The sequence below is a fragment of the Pongo pygmaeus genome, chromosome 5 (assembly GCF_028885625.2).
Source record: "Pongo pygmaeus isolate AG05252 chromosome 5, NHGRI_mPonPyg2-v2.0_pri, whole genome shotgun sequence".
NCBI lineage: Eukaryota > Metazoa > Chordata > Mammalia > Primates > Hominidae > Pongo > Pongo pygmaeus.
Window position 1 is genome coordinate 33,456,006 of NC_072378.2, and position 16,182 is coordinate 33,472,187.

At 43.8% G+C, this 16,182-nt stretch overlaps 1 protein-coding gene and 1 pseudogene across 2 annotated transcripts; one reads left to right on the top strand and one right to left on the bottom strand.

Moving 5' to 3' along the window:
- LOC129039022 (collagen alpha-2(XI) chain-like) lies at nucleotides 1–4,201 on the bottom strand (annotated as a pseudogene).
- A 2,280-nt stretch (nucleotides 4,202–6,481) lies between these two features.
- On the top strand, nucleotides 6,482–15,918 carry LOC129039023 (HLA class II histocompatibility antigen, DP beta 1 chain-like). Of its 2 annotated transcripts, XM_063666096.1 has the most exons (4): nucleotides 6,482–6,661; nucleotides 7,401–7,459; nucleotides 13,613–13,859; nucleotides 15,019–15,918. In XM_063666096.1, exons 1-4 carry the CDS (start codon nucleotides 6,562–6,564, stop codon nucleotides 15,126–15,128), a joined length of 516 nt encoding a protein of 171 aa, XP_063522166.1. In that variant the 5' UTR covers nucleotides 6,482–6,561; the 3' UTR covers nucleotides 15,129–15,918. The 2 variants fall into 2 exon arrangements, with proteins under 2 accessions (XP_063522166.1, XP_063522165.1); XM_063666095.1 differs by lacking the exon at nucleotides 15,019–15,918 and having other exon boundaries at nucleotides 13,613–14,352.
- The last annotated feature ends 264 nt before the right edge of the window (nucleotides 15,919–16,182 follow it).

Genomic DNA, 16,182 nt, shown 5'->3' on the forward strand with positions numbered 1-16,182 from the left:
TCAAAGACTTTCTTCATCTGGGATACAGGCACCAACGATTATCACCCCACAGGTGTCCAACACTGGACTAGTGCTTCAGGGGAGAGGCCGGGTGACTCACATCGTGCAGTCAACAATGAGGGTGACAGACTGGCCCTTCATGGCCATAGCCACACGGTGCCACCTGGTCATGGAGTGAGAGGTTCAAGTGACTGACTGAAGCAGGGGCGTCAACAGGGTTGGAGATCAGTTGATAAGAGTTGAAATCAATGATGATGAGAGCAGTAATCACAATAGCTGCCATTTATCGAGTGCTTACAGTGCACCAGACACTGTGCCATCACTTTCTCACTTGTTTGTGCCAATTCTATTTACTGTCCATCCTAAGATGTAGAAACTGAGGCTCAAAAAATTTAAGTAACTTGCCCAAGGTACAGGCTAACACAACTTGCAGAGAAGGATGCACTCTAAGCCCAAACTCTGGGCTAGAAGTGACTGAAATTCGGGCAGTGCGTAGGTGTGGTGTGGCCAAAAGAAGGAACAGGGTTTCACAGTTTAGAGTGTACAGGTTCTAGGGCACTTTCTTCCAAAAATGTGGGCCAGGCAGACCAGAGGAGCAAATAGACTTACTTGCCAACTACTAGGGTGAGGCCTCAGAAGACCGGCTGAGCAGGAGGTTGAAGTCGTCCAGTCTGATCCTCATACGGGAAGCAGACAAGTTGGCCCAGCTCCAGGCTCAACTGTTGGACACTTGGGCATTGCAGAGAATCAGGAGGGGAGCTTGGAGACCAGGACGGGTCCAGAAAACAGTCAGGAGAAAGAAATCTTTGGGAAATCCTCCTGGTACCCAAGAGAAATACACACAGAGTGAGAGGCAAAGACAGCCACAACCCCTTTCCTCCTGGTGTCTGATTCCAGACCCCACCCCATTACCTCCCTCACCGTGTCACTACACTTAGGAAGAGGTAGAGGGTGGGTGTGCTGAGTTGGGCAGCTTTTGACACTCAGTAGATAGACAGTTACCCCTTGCCCTCCAGACACCATCAGGGAAGGAGGGGAACCTCAGGCCCAGGAGTAAATCCACAGGGGGTGCACCTGGGAGAGTCCATGAAGGTCAGGGGAAGGGACATGCCCTCAGGAGGGAATAAATGGGGGACTTTGTCTCAGAAGGGAGTGGAACTTGCACTTGTGGTCACAGAGGGCTGCTAAGAACTCCTCAGCAGGACAGCTCAGTTATGGGAATTGGAAGGGGTGAGACTGGGAAGAGAGGAGGCTGGAGAAGTGTGTGATGTCGCTGAACAGTGTACAGCAGGAGGGAAGGGGTGCAGATGAGAAAAGAACTTGAAGGGTCAGCAATTCCATCAGCCTTTGGGGTAGAGAGCACATGAATTGAGAAGGAAAGCTGAGATAGAGCTTGTAAAACAGCTGAAATTCAGATCTCTCCTAAGTCCTCTTCCTTTCACGTATTTTGTCACCTGCCTCAAGACACACACAGTTACTGTCATCCCTGGGTTCAGTACTGTAAGCCCAGACCCATCTTCCCCGCTCCCTTTATACCTGATCCTCCTATTTCTCTGCCCTGTTTAGGTCCCAGGCAGAAGCTAGGTGGTCATCTCTGTGCCTGCTCTGGTCCTCCAGGTGAACAGCAATTAGAATTCAATGAGTTCCCTAAAGTCAATGAATTTCACCCCAAAACCCCAGTTGACTTTGAGGGCATCTGCATGCATCACATCTCCAATATATCCTGACAAGGGGAAGGGCCACATTTCTGAAGCCAGAGAAGAAGCTCAATTCTGGAATGATGGGGATGAAGGAGAAATAATTGCTCACATTATGTAAAACTGCTCTCTGAAAGGATTTCAAAACCTAGGTAAGATTTCTGAAATGACTTCTGTTGAGCTTCTGACTCCACTCTACTTCCTCCTTCCTGGAAATCTTTACTTCCTTGGCTTATGTGCCAGTATAATCTTCTAATTCTTCTGCCTCTCTGCTTCTCCATTTTCTTTGAATAGTTCTCTTTTGACATTTTGTTCGTTATATATTTTTCCATTAATTTAGATGTCTTAAGATATTTCATTAAAATATGATTGACTTTTATTACTGAGTTGTTTTGGTATCCTGCTAGATTTTGTACCTAAGGTGAGTGCATCCCTAGTCCCAGCCTGGCTTTCCACACTGTCTCTTAATATCTAACATTCTCTATTCATTTCATTCATTTCATGTAAGTAATTGTAAATCCTTATAGATAGAATTATAAATGTGTGTAAACAATGAAAAATTGAAAAGAGAGAGAATATATCCTATGTCCTACTGGATATTAACATATACTACAATGTCATAGTAAAAAAATAGTATTAAAAGCCTACTATATGTCAAACACTGTTAGATGCTAAATATTCAAATAAAAGTAAGACATAGGTTTTGTACTCCTGATGTTTACAGTTCACAGAAGAGAACACGGGTGACAAGACAACAGCAGGCCCAGATGGGTAAGTGCAGATATGGGGCATGCACAAGATGCTGCTGTCAAGGCATCAGGGAAGGCTTCCTGGGGAACAGATGGCTTCAATGTAGGCAGTCTGAAAACAGGGCAGAAGCCACTTCTCACACAGGAGGAAGCAGGTTCAAAAGTGTGGGCCCAGTGTGGCAATGACATATTTGAAGAACTTCAGCTGCTTCAGTATGAATGGAGCCAGCTTTGGATGTGGAACAGCAGCAAGAAAAAAGGAAAAATAGACAGGCAGGGGCTGGATCATGACAGATGTTACATGCAAAGCTCAGGAGTGGTTACTCTGTCCTGGAAGTCATAAGGAATTATCGAAGGATTTTAAGCAGGAGAGTGATGGCGCATTTGCAATTTAGGAAGATCACTATGGCAACAGTGGGTAGCATTAGTGGAAGAAGTTGATTCAAGAGGCAAGACCAATAGTGCCTGAACAAAGAGAGAGGAAATGGGCACAATAGTAAAATTATGGGAGAAGAGGGCTTAATTTAATTGACATTAAAGGGATTATTGGTGAGTGATGTCGGTGGTATCCAACATAGAAAACTCCCAGATAACTCTTATTCCTAGATTGGCCAATGCAATCATCTCTCTCTCTCTCTTTTTTTTTTTTTTTTTTTGTGTGTGTGTGTGTGCATGTGTGACTTTTCTAAATTACTTTGACAAAAATTGTTTATATTTATCATGTATAATATGTTGTTTTGAAGTATATGTACATCATGGACCGGCTACATCAACCTAAAGAATTTATGACTCACCTCACATACTTATTTTTTGTGGTGAGAACACTTAAAATCCACCCTTTCAGCAATTTTCAGCAATACATTGTTAGCAACTATAGTCCATGTTATACAATCAAACTCTTAAAATTATTCCTCCAATCTAAATGAAATGTGTCCTTTGAAATGTATCCTAAATGAAATGAAATGGATGTGTCCTTTAACCAACATCTCCCCAACCCAATGCAAACATCTTGATTCCATTCATTAAAAAGGGTAATGAGAGAAGACAGCCTGACTGAGAGAAGACACTGAGTTCAGTGTGGGGCTATTGCACTTAGAATATTTAAAAGTTATCGAAGGAAAAATAATATATAAACATTTGTGTATGATGGGTGGTCTCAGGACAGGAGTTTAATCCAGAGAACTGAGAGTCATCAGGCATAGGTGCAGGTTAGATGAGCTTTTCCAGGAAGAGTGCCAAAAATCAGAAATGCAGGGATCTCAGGGCATGATGAGAGAACATGATAATTAAGAGGTGATTTCAAAGGATGATAAGGAGGATTCAGTAAATAGGAGAAAAATAAGGACAGAGTAGCTCATTAGAAAGAAGTGAATTAAGTGCAAATATTATCAGTAACTCAAGTCAGAGGCACTGACAAGAACCCACTGGATTTGACCTTCTACAGAGGTTTCTGATGGCCATGATGAGAAGATCCTCAGGGATGTACTGGAGACAAAAGTCAGAAGCTTAGCTCCAAGTGTGAGGACACAGAGAGAGTGTCTCTAGGGTAGGACGCAGACTGAAGGCAAGGTTGTTTTTTTATTAGTTGGTTCATGGTTATGTTGTTTTTTTCCCCCGTAGGTTATAGTGGTACAGGTGGTATTTGGTTACATGAGTAAGTTCTTTAGTGATGATTTGTGAGATTTTGGTGCACGTATCACCTGAGCAGTAACCCTCGCCCCCTCCCACCTTTCCCCTCAGGTCCCCAAAGTCCATTGTATCATTCTTATGCCTTTTCATCCTCTTAGCTTAGCTCCCACATATCAGTGAGAACATATATTTAGTTTTCCATTCCTGAGTTAGTTCACTTAGAATAACGGTCTCCAATCTCATCCAGGTTGCTGCAAATGCCATTAACTCATTCCTTTTTATGGCTGAGTAGTATTCCATCATATATATATCACAGTTTCTTCATCCACTCGTTGATTGACGGGTATTTGGGTTGGTTCCATGATTTGTGATTGTGAATTGTGCTGCTATAAACACGTATGTGCAAGTATCTTTTTCATATAATGACTTCTTTTCCTCTGGGTAGGTACCCAGTAGTGGGATTGCTGGATCAAATTATAGTTCCACTTTTAGTTCTTTAAGGAATCTCCTCACTGTTTTCCATAGTGGCTGTACTAGTTTACATTCCCACCAGCAGGGTAGAAGTGTTCCCTGATCACCACATCCACACCAATATCTACTGGTTTTTTATTTTTTTATTATGGCCATCTTGCAGGAGTAAGGTGGTATCACATTGTGGTTTTGATTTGCATTTCCCTGATCATTAGTGATGTTGAGCATTTTCTTATGTTTGTTGGCCATTTGTATATCTTCTTTTGAGAATTGTCTATTCATGTCCTTAGCCCACTTTTTGATGGGCTTGTTTTTTCTTACTGATTTGCTTGTGTTCATTGTAGATTCTGGATATTAGTCCTTTGTCAGATGTATAGATTGTGACTACTCTGTGGGTTGCCTGTTTATTCTGCTGATGGTTCCTTTTGCCATGCGAAAGCTCTTTAGTTTAATTAAGTCTCAACTATTTATCTTTGTTTTTATTGCATTTGCTTTTGGGTTCTTGGTCATGAAATCCCTGCCTAAGCCAATGTCTAGAAGGGTTTTTCCGATGTTATCTTCTAGAATTTTTATAGTCTCAGGTCTCAGGTTTAAGTCCTTAATCCATCTTGAGTTGATTTTTGTATAAGGTGAGAGATGAGGACCCGGTTTCATTCTCCTACATGTGGATAGCCAATTATCCCAGCACCATTTATTGAAAAGGGTGTCCTTTCCCCACTATATGTCTTTGTTTGCTTTGTCGAAGATCAGTGGGCTGTATTTAGGTTTATTCCTGGGTTCTCTATTCTGTTCCCTTTGTCTATGTGTCTATTTTTATACCAGTACCATGCTGTCTTGGTGACTATGGCAGGGAACCTGAGGTTTTTCTCCACAATCCTATACTGGCTCCTTCTACTGCATAATTATTTTCTTCTCTTGAATTTTACATGCTAGTCTTCTATTTACATTTTAATATTTATATAAACAAATGATGCCACTTTTACATTTTCTTTATTAGATTAGGAAGTCATACAGGATCACATTTATAGGTCTTTAAATTAAGGAGTAATATTCTTTGAAAGTTTATGAAACTATTCAGTATAAACACCACAGAATCAGATGTTCTGGAAACTGTAGGGTCTTTTATGACATGTTTTCATTTCTTCCTCATTCACTGTATAATTTATAGTCTCATTTTTCCAAAGCAATTACAGATCTGTTGATGTAATTTGACCTTAAGAGCCCTGCTGTAAAGGCAGGTCATATCATCCGCATATTGAAGACAAAGAACTGAAGTCCAAGACAGGCAGTGTCCTTAAAGCTGCATACTTCCATGGTAGTGTAGGTGGTGTGTCCATGCTCCCAGGTGTAAGGTCCCTAGACTGAGCCCTGCTGACCCTGATGACAGTCCTATGGAAGGAGCCAGTATCCCCCGCACATCTCAGGACTCACAGACATCTGGGAGAAAGAAAATATGAATGTGCACTAATCTGAAGCACGGCCTTGAACAAAGGCAAGACAGACTCCAGGCCTCATTTTCAGTTCTGGGATGGGTACTCTAATCTCTCTAAATCATGCCACTGAATGACCTTTTACACACTGAGATAGCATTTCTTCCACACCAGGCCATGTCCTGTGGGTGTGTGAGGTGTGGCAGAATTGGGGAAATGATAATCCCCATAGATGGGCCAGCAGAATATCTGAGATCACCTTCAGAGCAGAGAAAACACATCATCTCCCCAAAACTCATGACTCTGACTGGTTAAAATGAGTGTCACTGTTCTCCATCTGTCATCTTAACAGCATCACTGGCTCTATATTGTCAGAGCTTTCATACTAACTTTCTGCCCAGTGAGCAATGACTCATACAAAGCTCAGTGCCTATTGGTTCTTTTCTCAGAGTCTGTCCCTAATCCCAGGGTCACAGAAGAATACTTGGTTTCATGATCTCTAACATTTCAGACAGGAGCTCCCTTTAATGAATCCTTGTTTTCCTGACTGCAGCTCTCTTCATTCTGCCATTCTTTTCCAGCTCCATGATGATCCTGCAGGTTTCAGGGGGGCCCTGGACAGTGGCTCTGACAGCATTACTGATGGTGCTGCTCATATCTGTGGTCCAGGCCGCGGCCACTCCAGGTAAGAGCAGAGCTGCTATTCCTGGAGGGTCTGGTTCAGGGAACAATTCCTAGGGAATTTCTCTTTATGGAACCAGACTCTGAGACAGCATGGGGCTCCTGCCACAGCCTAGTGTCCTTCTATCACAGCTGGAGAATCAAACTCACCTCCTATAGGATAGGTTGCTATCTACCAGGTCTATTCTCTCTCCAGGAACATGGGCACAGTAAATAAGGGGAGGTGCTCAGGGGTCAGGTTGCTTGTCTATGGGGAAATGGGGCCAAGAAGTTCAGGATAATCTTGGACAGACAAGGTTTCAGAGAGAGAGGTTGGCAAGTGCAGGCTCCTGGATGTGCTCACATCTGCATCCAACCTAGAGGGGACTCAGGCAGAGAGCCCTCAGCTGGTGTGTCCAGACTACAAGGATCACTGAGGATTCAGTGCTTATGGAGAATGCCTCTCATTCTCCAGGGTGGAGCAGGAGCCCATGCCCCTTGGACAATGAAGTCAAGATTGGAGGGAGGGGGACAGGTTCAAGCCCCTGAAGGCACTCTTGTTGAAGGTACTTCTCCCAGCCTCCCCAGAACTTGGTTAGAGTATTAGGGTGGGTTGAAACTTGTCAGAAGAATGAGAAAGAGATTGAGGGTAGGTTATCAGACAGCCAAAAAAGCAGTAACTAAGGGAAAAACCTCTGTCTCCTGCTGTCTCCTCGTGGCTGGTGTAATATTATGGCTTCTATGGCTCATTGTTTTTCTCTCAGGATGCTCTTACTTTTCTGGTCCGAATTTATACCAACACCCTGAGAGGAAGGACTGCAAAGTAGGTGCCTTACTTTTCCACTGACTTCCACCTTTCTGCATAGGCCCTTCCCCTGAGACCCTTCCACATTCACCTAGGACACCCCTAGAAAGTACTGTCCTCATGTCACCTCCTGATTTTCCAGGGTAACAGTATTCGAATCTCCTGAGGACAGCCCCTCAAACCCCAAAGCCCCTCACCTATTACCTCAGGTTCATTGTCCGGGAAAGGGTGGAGAAACTGCACTTGTAGTCACAGAGGGGTGCTGAGAACTAACCAGCAGGACGGCTCAGCCCTGGGAACTGGAGAGGGGTGAGGTTGGGGAGAGAGGAGGCTGGAGCAGCGCTGGTGACACTGAACAGTGTCCAGCAGGAGGTCCATAGCAACAGTGTCCATAGGCAGAGTTGTTGGTAGGATGAGGGGTGGTATTGGGAAACGCCATGGAAACCTCAAGGTGCGGGGTAGCAGAAAGCACAGGAGGGAGATTGATGATGGTGGGCAGTGAACAGGTGGAGGGGCAAAGACTGGGTTGAGGTTGGTAGGGGAAATGAGATGAGGCAGTGGAGCCATGTGACAGGGACCGAGGGCGGGTTACCAGAGCTCCCTGTGTAGAATGAATGTCCAACCAAAACCTGCTGGAGGGAGAGCTGGGGCCATAGGGGAGTGGGTAGAGCAGGCAGGGCCAATTCCACAATTCCCCGCATGCTCCTCCAACTCCACACACATCGCCAACGTCAAACAGAGCACAAGAGGAAAGGCACAAGGAGCCAGGCTGTGGCTTAAAGTGAGAGAGGGGAGGGTGGAGAAAAGCTTGGCTGAGACAACATCTAGGCAGCAGGAGATGACACAGCAGGTGGAAAAACCAGACTCCTGGAGACGACACCCTTTTGTCTCTGACAGGCTTTAAAATGGGCTTTTTACAGCTGAGTTTCTTACCTCACCCCACCCACTTCCCCAGGCATTAGGGCCATACTCCCGAGTCCTCCTGTCACAGCAGCTGGGCACTTGCAGAAGCTCATTGTGCATTTGAGTCTTTGGGTACTCACTCTTCTGTTAATCTAACTCCTCAAATAAAATCACTAGCACATACAGTAACCAAAACAGCATGGTACTGGTACCAAAACAGAGATATAGATCAATGGAACAGAACAGAGCCGTCAGAAATAATGCCACATATCTACAACCATCTGATCTTTGACAAACCTGAGAAAAACAAGAAATGGGGAAAGGATTCCCTATTTAATAAATGGTGCTGGGAAAACTGGCTAGCCATATGTAGAAAGCTGAAACTGGATCCCTTCCTTACACCTTATACAAAAATCAATTCAAGATGGATTAAAGACTTAAATGTTAGACCTAAAACCATAAAAACCCTAGAAGAAAACCTAGGCAATACCATTCAGGACATAGGCATGGGCAAGGACTTCATGTCTAAAACACCAAAAGCAATGGCAACAAAAGCCAAAATTGACAAATGGGATCTAATTAAACTAAAGAGCTTCTGCACAGCAAAGGAAACTACCATCAGAGTGAACAGGCAACCTACAAAATGGGAGAAAATTTTCGCAACCTACTCATCTGACAAAGGGCTAATATCCAGAATCTACAATGAACTCCAACAAATTTACAAGAAAAAAACAAACAACCCCATCAAAAAGTGGGCGAAGGACATGAACAGACACTTCTCAAAAGAAGACATTTATGCAGCCAAAAGACACATGAAAAAATGCTCACCATCACTGGCCATCAGAGAAATGCAAATCAAAACCACAATGAGATACCATCTCACACCAGTTAGAATGGCGATCATTAAAAAGTCAGGAAACAACAGGTGCTGGAGAGGATGTGGAGAAATAGGAACACGTTTACACTGTTGGTGGGACTGTAAACTAGTTCAACCCTTGTGGAAGTCAGTGTGGCGATTCCTCAGGGATCTAGAACTAGAAATTCCATTCGACCCAGCCATCCCGTTACTGGGTATATACCCAAAGGACTATAAATCATGCTGCTATAAAGACACATGCACACGTATGTTTATTGCCGCATTATTCACAATAGCAAAGACTTGGAACCAACCCAAATGTCCAACAATGATAGACTGGATTAAGAAAATGTGGCACATCTACACCATGGAATACTATGCAGCCATAAGAAATGATGAGTTCATGTCCTTTGTAGGGACATGGATGAAATTGGAAATCATCATTCTTAGTAAACTATCGCAAGAACAAAAAACCAAACACCGCATATTCTCACTCATAGGTGGGAATTGAACAATGAGAACACATGGACACAGGAAGGGGAACATCACACTTCAGGGACTGTTGTGGGTTGGGGGGAGGGGAGAGGGATAACATTGGGAGATATACCTAATGCTAGATGACAAGTTGGTGGGTGCAGTGCACCAGCATGGCACATGTATACATATGTAACTTACCTGCACATTGGGCACATGTACCATAAAACCTAAAGTATAATAATAATAATAATAATAATTACAATAAAAGAAAAAAAAAAAAAATCACTAGCACAGAAGAGAGGTGGGAAGATCCAGTCAGCAAACAGCCAACAAACACTTTTCAACCATTAAGATCTGGTGCCCATGGAAAGTCTTCCTGAGGTTTTCCAGTAGCTCATAAGCTGATCCAGTTCCTCTTTCATATGCATTTATTTAGAATTTTGCTCCTATTCAAACAGGTCACACAATGAAAAGAGGAAGGGAACTAACTAACATGGATTGAGCAGTGACAGATACAATAGTATGTATTTTACATATGTGAGCTCATTTGGTTCTCACAGCAATTTTGCAAGGTAAATAGTGTTATTACTATTTTGCCTTTCAAGAAATGGAGAGTTAGAAGGTTGTTTCTTTGCCCAAGATAACCTAGTAATCAGTCGTAGTGCAAGAACTGGAATCCCTACCTGTGACATGTTCCTTTTCTTACCCATGTGGCCTCCATCATATCTTTCTGCAATTATATTTTAATATATCCTATTCTGAGTGAGAGATGAATTCACTCAGATCATTGGTTTTCAAATTGTGCTCTGGGTAACTCAATTGTCAAGGCTTCCACAAACAGGATAAAGTTTCCCATATACAAAAAAAAAAAAATGAAGCTTTCAAATTCCGCCGTACACTCATCACTTATGTCTGCTTTGCAGGTAAAATTCCATTTAAAAAGTTAAATGTTGCAAAACAAAGTTTTGAAATTCTTACTCTTGACTAAAACATGTTCTCTTATTGGTGAATGAGGAAGAGAAACAAAGACTAACAAATTAAAATGAGAAGATACACGCTCAGAGTGGGGCAGTTGAATAGGGAGGGGCGGGCTAAATGGGCCTGGGTGTTTAGGGGGCTGGAGCCCAAGGAACCAGGAGAAGAGGCAAGTTAGGATATCTGAAGTCCTGGGATCTTGCCTTAGAGATGACATGGAAACTACAGGCCAAGTCTATGGTGCCCCTGAGCCCAGCCCCACCGCTTCTCCACTGTCCTCTGCCACCAGCTGTGCATCTTCCATGAGGGGTGAGGTTAAAAAACGTGAGTTGCTAATTTGTAGAACATGAAACAGGTGTCCAAAACAAACCTTAATTTGCTGTGTGCAAATCACAGCACCTTAATTTCCCCACTGTGACCAGGAACAGATCAGGTCTGAAGAGGCTCAGACAGAAGCAAGCAGACATGTGCTGGGTCATTGCTACTTCTGTATATACATGCACCTACCAGACACTGCCCATGGTGCTGCCTAGGAAGAACCACAGGTGGAAAAGGCTGACACACTTCTTTATGTAAAAATGACACCATCAATGCTTCTAAATCTAAAGGAGTCCAGCCACTTAGTTTTCTGGTTGTTCTGTTGATTTTCATTGATTAATATATTTTTCAGGTGTTTTGAGATCAAGTCTTTCTACAGCCATGTTTGAAAAGTGAAATTTAACTTTCAGGCTACATTGTCTTTCTTATGGCAAACTTGAAGAAGTTTTAAGAAATGCATTTCTGGCCGGGCACGGTGGCTTACGCCTGTAATCTCAGCACTTTGGGCGGCCGAGGAGGGCAGATCTTGAGGTCAGGAGTTCGAGACCAGCCTGGCCAATATGGTGAAACCACATCTCTACTAAAGATACAAAAATTATCCGGGTGTGGTGGCGCATGCTTGTAATTCCAGCTACTCAGGAGGCTGAGGCAGGAAAACTGCTTGGACCTGGGAGGTGGAGATTGCAGCGACAGAGTAATACTCTGTTGAAAGAAAGAGAAAGGGAAGAGAAGGGAAGCGGAGCGGAGGGGAGGGGAGGGAAGGGAAGGGAAGGGAAGGGAAGGAATTTCTACACTTCCAGCTTGCAGAATAGCAAGAGCAAGTTGAGGTATTCTCAAGAAACTGGCAGAGAAGAGAGAGCACCTAGCTGCAGAAAGGGAAAGAAGGAAGGGAGGGCTTCCTGGAGGAAGTGGCACTTGAGCCAGGACTGACATCAGGATGGAAATGTCAGGCAGGGAGTTGGGTAGGGGGAGCAGCTCTGCCCTCCAGGTCCCCAACTCCTCCCATCCCTACTGTTTCTCTGCCTGAGGGACCCTCCCCCGATGAGATTCTGCTCCTCCATGAGACTCCACGTGAAATGTTTCCCCCTCCTCCTCCAGCCGCCAGCAGAAGGGGCTGCTTTCCCTTCAGCGTGCGCCCCTCCCTAATGATCACTCAGCCACCCTGAGCAGTGAGTCTCATTCTTTTCAGTAAATCCTCTCGCTGCGTGGTGAGAAAACTGAGGCCTGGAGAGGGTCTGTGACCTGCCTAGGACCACAGAACTCGGTAGTAGGAAAAATCGTATTTTTTTTTTTTTTTTTTTTTTTTTTTTTTTTTTTTTTTTTTTTTTATTATTATTATACTTTAGGTTTTATGGTACATGTGCGCAATGTGCAGGTAAGTTACATATGTATACATGTGCCATGCTGGTGCGCTGCACCCACCAACTCGTCATCTAGCATTAGGTATATCTTCCAATGCTATCCCTCCCCCCTCCCCCCACCCCACAACAGTCCCCAGAGTGTGATGTTCCCCTTCCTGTGTCCATGTGTTCTCATTGTTCAATTCCCACCTATGAGTGAGAATATGCGGTGTTTGGTTTTTTGTTCTTGCGATAGTTTACTGAGAATGATGATTTCCAATTTCATCCATGTCCCTACAACGGACGTGAACTCATCATTTTTTATGGCTGCATAGTATTCCATGGTGTATATGTGCCACATTTTCTTAATCCAGTCTATCATTGTTGGACATTTGGGTTGGTTCCAAGTCTTTGCTATTGTGAATAATGCCGCAATAAACATACGTGTGCATGTGTTTTTATAGCAGCATGATTTATAGTCCTTTGGGTATATACCCAGTAATGGGATGGCTGGGTCGAATGGAATTTCTAGTTCTAGATCCCTGAGGAATCGCCACACTGACTTCCACAAGGGCTGAACTAGTTTACAGTCCCACCAACAGTGTAAAAGTGTTCCTGTTTCTCCACATCCTCTCCAGCACCTGTTGTTTCCTGACTTTTTAATGATTGCCATTCTAACTGGTGTGAGATGGTATCTCATTGTGGTTTTGATTTGCATTTCTCTGATGGCCAGTGATGGTGAGCATTTTTTCATGTGTTTTTTGGCTGCATAAATGTCTTCTTTTGAGAAGTGTCTGTTCATGTCCTTCGCCCACTTTTTGATGGGGTTGTTTGTTTTTTTCTTGTAAATTTGTTGGAGTTCATCCCTTCCTTACACCTTATACAAAAATCAATTCAAGATGGATTAAAGACTTAAATGTTAGACCTAAAACCATAAAAACCCTAGAAGAAAACCTAGGCATTACCATTCAGGACATAGGCATGGGCAAGGACTTCATGTCTAAAACACCAAAAGCAATGGCAACAAAAGCCAAAATTGACAAATGGGATCTAATTAAACTCAAGAGCTTCTGCACAGCAAAAGAAACTACCATCAGAGTGAACAGGCAACCTACAAAATGGGAGAAAATTTTCGCAACCTACTCATCTGACAAAGGGCTAATATCCAGAAAAATCGTATTTTTAAATCCAGTCCTGAGTGGGAAGATTTGAGGAAATAGCTAATATTAAGGAGGGGGGTGTTGTTGGGGGTGCCACTACCCCCATCTCTCCCCCCTGCTCACAGAGAATTCCGTGTACCAGGAACGGCAGGAATGCTATGCGTTCAGTGGGACTCAGCGCTTTGTGGACGGGCTCATCTACAACCGGGAGGAATACGTGCATTTTGACAGCGCAGTGGGGGAGTTCCTGACAGTGATGGAGCTGGGGCGGCCCATGGCCGAGTGCTTGAACAGCCAGAAGGACTTTATGGAACGCAAGCGAGCCGAGATGGACACGCTGTGCAGACACAAGTACGAGCTGATGGAGCCACTCATCCGGCAGCGCCGAGGTGAGGGCTGTGGACCAGGGCTCCTGGGGCAGCCGTGGGGGCCGGGCCCAGGGAGTAGGGGCAGCCGGGCCGGCCTAAGGGACCTTAGTGCCAGGAGGAAAGGGGACTTTGGGCTGGGGATTGATGGGAGGAGCCCAAACGGAGCTTGTCAGGAGGGTGAGCATGGGGACTGGGCTGAGCATGGAGTGAGGAGGATGGAGGGAGAGAGACCCCCTGGACTTCATCAGGCCTGGCAGCTGACTGCATGTTGGGTGAGGGGAAAGGAGGCCACAGGACAGCGTGCAGGGGTGCCGTGTGGAGATGGAGGTGGAGATGGCACAGCAGGCCACGCAGAGAAGAAACCTGCAGGAGATGGCTGGATTTGAGGTGCTTGAGGGGCCAGATGGGTGGTCTGATGGGCAGGTGAGAGAAGAGTTTGCAGCGGGGGAGGGGCCTGGGCTACATGAGACCACCCAGAGAGAGGGGACCCATCGGGAGGAGCATAGGGCTGGATCCTGGGAACCGGACATTGTGATTTTGAAACGGCTCCATTGTCTGGGGTATATACCCTGGTTCTTTGTCATGGCCGAGAAAATTCACGACAGACACACATGAGGAGTGGGTTTGGGAGTGGAAAGTTTAATAGGAGAGAGAAAATCCTTCCTCATGCTGAGAAAGGGGGTTGCCCAAAAGAGGGTCTGCTGTTTGTGGTGGAATGCAATCGGTTTTGTACAGAGGCTTGAGGAGGCAGAGATTGATTTACACAGGGCTCAGGGTGTTGGTTTGACCAGTTGTGTCATTTACATAGCCCACGAAAAGACTGACTCTCCCACCCTAGTCTTTTATTATTCAAGTGCAGCCTCCAACTGGTGGTGGACAGGATACCTGTACATGTGGTTTTACCTGGAGGCTGCCATGACACCTGTAAACGTGGTGACAAGGAAAAGAGAATGGGAACCGCCATATTGGATGTACCTGACTTCCAGGTACAGCTGCCAGCATTTACATATAAAAGCTTCCAGTCTGCATATCTATGCCTGAGTTTTCAGGCTGCTTTCTGTTAGAGAAGAAATGGTTTGGGGCTGCTTTTTATTAAAGGAAAATTCCACTGAGAACTTTTACCCTTTCTAGCTGCCTAAAAATAATTTCTTAATAACTTCTGTATTATTTCCTCCCTCAGGAGACGTAACCATAACTGCTGTTAGGGGGTGTTGGACGACGATTCTTTCTGACTACTTCCTGCTGAAAAGGGGCGTCGTGTTGGGGAGCTGCAGTTGGGGCTCCTCCTGAGGTTGATCTAAGGCTTCTTGGAAGAATGGCATGTCCGTGTGTGGCTTTGTTTGCAGCACTATTTGAAGTTTGATTGCTTCTAGAAGAAAAGAGATAAATTTTACATGAAGGTTTAAAATATAGGGTTACCATATGAGTATTAAGATTACCACCTACAGACCACAACTATGACAGTAGAGTTTGATCCGTGTTAGTTACACCAACGTATTGTAATACTGGCTTGTCTCCACTAGATGTCGCTGTATATTACTAGAAACGTTAATATAAAAGCAACACTTCCTTTGAGAAAAACATGTATTTCCCCCTCGACTTGCTATTAGGTCATAATTTTAGGTTTAGGCCATTCTTTATAGCTTATGATATGATTGGGAGGAAAACGTTATTGGGTGGCTAAAATAACTTTGGTGTTAATCTTGGCAATTCCTTTCTCTTAATTATTAAGTTCCTTAATTATTAAATTATTTCATGACTTTCACAGACCCTTTTACTACATACTCAACTTTCTGACTTGTCTTAAACATCCTTCCTTTAAACAACCAGTTTTTAAACAACCAGTCATTTCCTTTTAGGACAAGAATTTACTATACAAGATCCTTTCTTATATAAAATATCTTTCTTTGTAACCTTCTTTCCATAGCTTAGAGTGCACCATATTACCAATCTTCAATAAAAAGTCCTATCAAACTTAGTGATAGTAAAATTTTCATGCTTACTTCTTGTCTGTAACTATTACTCCTGCTATAAGCAAAACAAACTTGACCAAATCCTTCCTGCAATTATTAATTCCGTCATAAAGATGATAATTAGGCAAAATATTACAGGAATTAGAATTTTACAACCAGAATTCCACATTGTGGGTGCCACAGTGTACAGTTCTATTGCAAATAATAGCATGACTATAACAATTCCCACAAAAGTGATGTAGTAAATAATTTCCATTTAAAACTTTACTTGCCAAGATATAATGTTTCCCTTTGGGGATTCACAAAGTAACAAATGCAGTCCCATGTATAATTAAAAATCTCCCTGCAAATATGTATTAAAAATTAGTTCT

Coding starts and splice junctions, on each gene's coding strand:
- LOC129039023 (XM_063666095.1), top strand. CDS start 6,562: ATGATGATCCTGCAGGTTTCAGGGGGGCCCTGGACAGTGGCTCTGACA. Junction 6,662..7,400: donor CCAGGCCGCGGCCACTCCAG/GTAAGAGCAGAG, acceptor TTTTTCTCTCAG/GATGCTCTTACTTTTCTGGT. Junction 7,460..13,612: donor CTGAGAGGAAGGACTGCAAA/GTAGGTGCCTTA, acceptor TCCGTGTACCAG/GAACGGCAGGAATGCTATGC.